Source organism: Scyliorhinus torazame, chromosome 10 (assembly GCF_047496885.1).
Source record: "Scyliorhinus torazame isolate Kashiwa2021f chromosome 10, sScyTor2.1, whole genome shotgun sequence".
NCBI lineage: Eukaryota > Metazoa > Chordata > Chondrichthyes > Carcharhiniformes > Scyliorhinidae > Scyliorhinus > Scyliorhinus torazame.
In genome coordinates this window covers 61094226-61100225 of record NC_092716.1, presented here as the reverse complement: position 1 = coordinate 61100225, position 6000 = coordinate 61094226, and the positions used below count along the sequence as shown (strand labels likewise).

General features: G+C 46.3%; 1 protein-coding gene across 1 annotated transcript in view; it reads left to right on the top strand.

Moving 5' to 3' along the window:
- The first annotated feature begins 1631 nt into the window (after window positions 1–1631).
- Window positions 1632–6000, top strand: part of dnaja2a (DnaJ heat shock protein family (Hsp40) member A2a) — a 51004-nt gene continuing 46635 nt past the window's right edge. The window contains exon 1 of the mRNA XM_072518185.1: window positions 1632–1806. Within this exon, the coding sequence (XP_072374286.1) occupies window positions 1729–1806 (78 nt within the window). The 5' untranslated portion in view covers window positions 1632–1728. The remainder of the gene's footprint in view (window positions 1807–6000) is intronic.

Sequence of the window (6000 nt, the reverse complement as noted above, 5' to 3'; positions counted from 1 at the left end):
TAGATAAGCTGCAGCGCTGGGCTGAGAGGTAACAAATAGAGTTTAATGCAGAAAAGTGTGAGGTGATTCATTTTGGAAGGAATAACAGGAAGACAGAGTACTGGGCTTCTGGTAAGATTCTTGGCGGTGTGGATGAGCAGAGAGATCTCGGTGTCCATGTACATAGATCCCGGAAAGTTGCCACCCAGGTTAAGAGGGTTATTAAGAAGGCGTACGGTGTGTTAGCTTTTATTGGTAGAGGGATTGAGTTTTGGAGCCATGAGGTCATGTTGCAGCTGGTGAAAACTCTGGTGCGGCCGCATTTGGAGTATTGCGTGCAATTCTGGTCGCCGCATTATAGGAAGGATGTGGAAGCATTGGAAAGGGTGCAGAGGAGATTTACCAGAATGTTGCCTGGTATGGAGGGAAGATATTATGAGGAAAGGCTGAGGGACTTGAGGTTGTTTTCGTTAGAGAGAAGGTTAAGAGGTGACTTAATTGAGGCATACAAGATGATCAGAGGATTGGATAGGGTGGACAGTGAGTGCTTTTTTCCTCAGATGGTGACGTCTAGCATGAGGGGACCTAGCTTTAAATTGAGGGGAGATAGATATAGACAGATGTCAGGAGGTAGGTTCTTTACTCAGAGAGTAGTAAGGGCATGGAATGCCCTGCCTGCAACAGTAGCGGACTCGCCAACACTAAGGGCATTCAAATGGTCATTGGATAGACATATGGACGATAAGGGAAAAGTGTAGATGGGCTTTCACGTGGTTTCACAGGTCGGCGCAACATTCAGGGCTGAAGGGCCTGTACTGCGCTGTAATGTTCTATGTTCTATGAAGTGTTCATCGAACTTCAGAAGCACCGTCTTATATTTTGTTTTGTCCTCGCCTTCCGCGAATGCCAGGGAGTTATAGATGTGGATGGCCTGTTGCCCCACCTTAGAGAGGAGGAGGGCAATCTTCCTGGTGTCCGATGCATTCTCCCTGTTTGTGGCTTCGAGGAAGAGCTGGAAGTGCTGTTTAAACAGCTTCCAGTTTACGTCGAGATTGCCAGCGATTCAGAACGGCTGTGGCGGGCTGATGTTTTCCATGGAGCAGGATGGCGGATTTCTGAAAGGGTGCAGGTAGGCCTCACAGTCGCTGGTTTGCGTCCACTACTGGTATCATGTTGTGTTGGGTGTTCTGATGCACAAATGATCCAACACGGCTGTAGATGGTACAACTCTGATTTATTGTCTAATCAACGGTAACAACGAACTACTGGCTTGGGTTCGTGCTTCACCAGCTAACCTGTGGACCCAGCCCTATCACTATCTTAGTGAGGCACTCAGTCTATGTCTGAGTGGCGTGCTCTGAGCTATCTCCTGGTTGAATGAGCAGGAACTGTGGTGTTCCCTGTTTTATAGTGCGTGTGCTCTCACTGGTGATTGGCAGCGATGTTATGTGTGTGCTGGTTGGTCCAACTACCTGTCCATCAGTGTGTGTGCGATTGCACCATGATATGCTGATCTGGATATCATGACACCCTCTTCCCCTTCCCCCACTTCCCTCACCCCGCTCCCCATGGCGGCATCTGCCCGCCCCGCGCACCCCCCCCTCATGATTCTCTCACCCCGCCTATTCCTCGCTCCGCCCCATCTCCGCTTCAGTGCGCTGTATGTGAGGCCGGGGTTTGACGTCATTTCCGGAGCCAGCCAGCCTGCGGCCGGTGCTCGAGCTTCTTCCTCTGCCTTTCTCAGTCACAATGGCGTCTGTAGCCGACACTAAGCTGTACGATATCCTCGGAGTCAGCTCCGGAGCCACCGAGAACGAACTTAAGAAGGTCAGTAGCGGCCCTGGCGACGCCAGACAGGACGGAAAGAAAACGAATTCCCTCCGACGGATCGATGACCCGCCAGGTTTCTGCTGAGCGGGGGCAGTCGGCAAAAAAACTAACTGGAGGCCTGACCGGCTAGGCCGCTGCAGAGGCCCTGGAGAGATGGGGGCGGGGCGCAGGGGACAGCGCTGCGGAGTTGGCCGCTTTCATCTTTCGGTTTTGTTTGGGTTATTTCAACGGTGCTGGGCCGCCTGCCACTTCGGGGAAAGGGGAGTGTTTGCCGGCTTCCGCTGTCACCGGCTTCCGCTCTCCCCCCGCCCCTTCCAGTAAGTGGTGCGGCATTGAGAAACACCCGGGGGCGCCTCATTGACTCTGAGACTGTGGCACCATTTTGTGTCACCCCCCCCGGCTGCCGCAGCCGCAGCCGCAGCGCCTGGGGGTGGGGGGCACTTTTCAGCAGGGAAGTGACGGCGGAAACGTTTGACATGCTGTTATAAATTTAGCTGGGTTGTGATCTGGGAAGGTATCATTGTCAGTGTATTGCGTCGCGGCCGGAGAGTTCGAGCACCTAACAAGTGTAGGTAGGCAGGCGGCTTGGAAGAATTGCAGGTGATTGACCAACACTTGAAGTCGTCTGTAAGTGACAAATAACATTGTTGATGAATGATTATACAAGATGAGGCGTATACCATATAACCTATTCTGCTGTGGTGGGACTGTGCCGGTCAGTTTGTTCCTTTCACGTTACAGAGTCAGTCCCTCTACATAATGGCAGCTTGTTTTGGATACTGTTGGGTGACAAAGGTTTGCAAATTGGAAGGAGTATATAGATTATTGTCTCCATACCTCCAAAATTATGGAATTGCAGCCAATTATGCTTCTCACTTTTTTCAAGTGTGACAGATGCTCAGTTTTGTACCTTGCTCGGGAGCTCCTATAATCATTTACAGACGACTGAGCTGACATTGTGGTTGTACGAAAACCACATGGACTACAGCAGTTCAAAAAGACAGGTCGCCACTGCCTTGAGGGCAGTTAGGGATGGGGAATAAATGCTGGTCTAGCCAGTGACGCCGACATCCCATCAATGAATAAAAAAATGTGTGTGTATGTATGTAGCTAACTAAAGGGAAATTGAGCTTCGTAGCTCACTTGTTTGAATGAGAAAGAAGCTGAACAATACAGACCATAAACAATTGAGGTTCAGTTCTGAACTACTTGATCTGTGGGGATACTAATTTTATTCTTGGTGCCTGAATTTAGGAAATTGGAAAGAGTTATTACTGACTGATTTCTGGTGACCTGCTTTGAGGAGCAGATGAGACTTGTGCCTCTGTGGACGTTAACAGTCATAATCAGTTGACATTTGCTGTCCATGTTCTTTAAAGAATGGTTTCTTGTGTAGGTTACTGAAGCTGGTGGAACTGTCTTTAAGTGGTGAATTGATACTTTCAATAAGGGTAAAGATTGGAAGGAAATAAGGGGAGAAAACTCTCCATGTTGTAAATTCAAAATATAAATGTTTTGGCTTTTTTGTGAATTGTATTGTGACTTAGAATGATGCATAAATGTTCACCAAGTTGATTTCCTTTGTATGTGGAATTTATTGGTTTGGCAGAGATTTGTTTCAGTCCTTAAACTTCCATTTTGTGATAGGTCTTGTACTGAATGCCTCTATATAGTTTTGGAAAAAAATGCTGTTGTTTCTTTCCTATGCAAAATCATTTCTACCTTCAGACAATGTATAATGAAAGATCTTTTGTCTTTCCAGATCATGTGCAGCCCAATATTATCTAGTTGGGTAGGTGGATAATAGGTTAGGTGGATTAGCCATGCTAAATTGCCCTTAGTGTCCACAAAGGTTAGGTGGGGTTATGGGGATAGGGTGGAGGTCTGAGCTTCGAGGTTGCTCTTTCCAAGGGCCGGTGCAGACCCGATGGGCCGAATGGCCTCCTGCACTGTAAACACTACGTACTACCAAGCGATTAGGCAGTGTTTTTTTTAAAAGGGGTGGAAACAATTTATTTAGCATTTCCATGTAACTGAGAAACCATGCCTCCGATTTAAAATTCTCTTGACATTTAAGTTACTTTGAGGCCTTGCTTCTCCATCGTTTTCCAAACTCCAAGTCTTTAACCCCTCAGAAATCTCTGCTTATCAAGCTCTGATCTTTTGTGCATGACTTTCCATCATTGGTAGCCAGGAAAAGCTAGGGTGTATTTATCAAATATAAAATTGGCAAAATTAATATCAGTCTTCAATAAAGTTTGTAAAAGCAGCAAAGTTGTGTGGCTTCCCACAAATTCCAGTCTCATAGCAACAATAGGAAACAAAGTTAATTCTTGGTAACCATGTTCGTGGAGGTAGTTCTGTGATTAAACCAGTTGATAGCACTGTTGTGTTAAATTTCCCTTCTGATAACCTTGTCAGAATGGGGAAATAAGTAATCTGGCCCCCAGTACCTTGCTAGATCTGCGATTATAAAAGGATATACTTACCAGTTTAGCTTGATTTACTGAACATACAAGTTTACCTTTTATAGTATTTGAAGTTTAGTACCTCTTGACTATATATTTTTTCCCCTTCTGGTAACAGCATGATTTCACCATAATCTAGCCGTGAGCAAATGAAACACAAACCAGAAACCTGGGACTTGTCTTCCTTCTGAAATATTTTAACTTTTACAGCGTTGTAGCTGCAGTAGGAAATAGTGGTTCCACAGTTCGTACCATTAAAACTTGTAGGATATTCATGAAGTCTTTGATTTGCTCTCATGTCCATTGAAATATATTTTGTGCAACCACCAGTACATCAACTATCTTTGCTGTTACTGACTTGAGAATGTGGTATTTGATTGAATCATAAAGCAGGAGGCAGTTTGGCCCATTATGTTCGCTGGCTCTGGGTGGCGCAGTGGTTAGCACTGAGGACCCAAGTTCAATCCCAGCCCCGGGTCACGGTCTGTGTGGAGTTTGCGCATTCTCCCCAAGTCTGTGTGGGTTTCACCCCCACGTCCCAAAGATGTTCAGGTTAGGTGGGTTGGCCGTGCTAAATTCCCCCTAATTGGAAAAATAAATTGCGAACTCCAAGTTCATTTTTAAAAATTGCTTGCTGGCTCTGAGAAAGAGCTTTTGATAAATGATTTAATGGGATGTGATTGTCACTGGTTAGGTCAGCATTTATTGCCCATTTCTAATTGACTTTCAGAAGGTGGTGGTCAGGTGAGCTGCCACCTTGAACAACTGTAGTCAATCTGGTGCGGGTACACCTACAGTGCTGTTAGGAAAGGGAATTCCAGGATTTTGATCCAGCAGCAGTGAGGGAATAATGATATAGTTCCAAGTCAGAATGGAGTGTAGCTTGGAGGGGGAACATGCAAATGATGAGTTCCCATGTGTCTGCTGCCCTTGTCCTTGTAGGTGGGGTTTTGTGGATTTGGAAGGTGCTGTTGAAGGAGCATTGGTAAGTTCCCACACTGCATCTTGTATATCTTGTTGCCAGAGTGCATGGGTGAATGAGGGTGTAAATGTGCTGCAAAACAAACAGGCTACTCTGTCCTTGATGTTGAACTTGTTCTGGATGAGTGTTGCTGCTATTGCACTGATCCTGGAAAAAAGAGTATTCCATCACACTTGTTACTTGTGCCTTGCTGATTGATGGTGGGCAGGCTTTGGGGAGTCAGAAGGTGTTACTTGCTGAACAATTCCCATCCTCTGACCTTTTGCTGCAGCATTTACATGGCTAGGCAAGTTCAGTTTCTGGTTAATAGTATGCCCCAGGATGTTGATAATTGGGTATTCAATAATGGCAATGTCATTAGATGTCAAGGGGAAATTTAGATTCTTGTTGGAAATGGTCGTTGTCTGGCACATGTGTGGTGTGAATGTTACTTGCCACTTATGGGGTCGGTTAGCTCAGCTGGCTGAGCAGCTGGTTTGTGATGTGGCGTGCCACCAACAGCTTGGGTTCAATTGCTGTACTGGCTGAGGTTATCCATGAGCGTCTGCCTTCTCAACCTTGTGGTGACCCTCCGGTTAAACACCACCAGTCAACTCCCTCTCAACAGGGGAGAGCATCCTGTGGCATACTATGGCGACTAGAAGAAAAAAAACTTGCCACTTGTCAGCCAAAGATTGAAATGGTGTCCACGGCTTTCTGCATGTGGACAAGGACTGCTTCAGTACCTGAGGCATTTTGAAT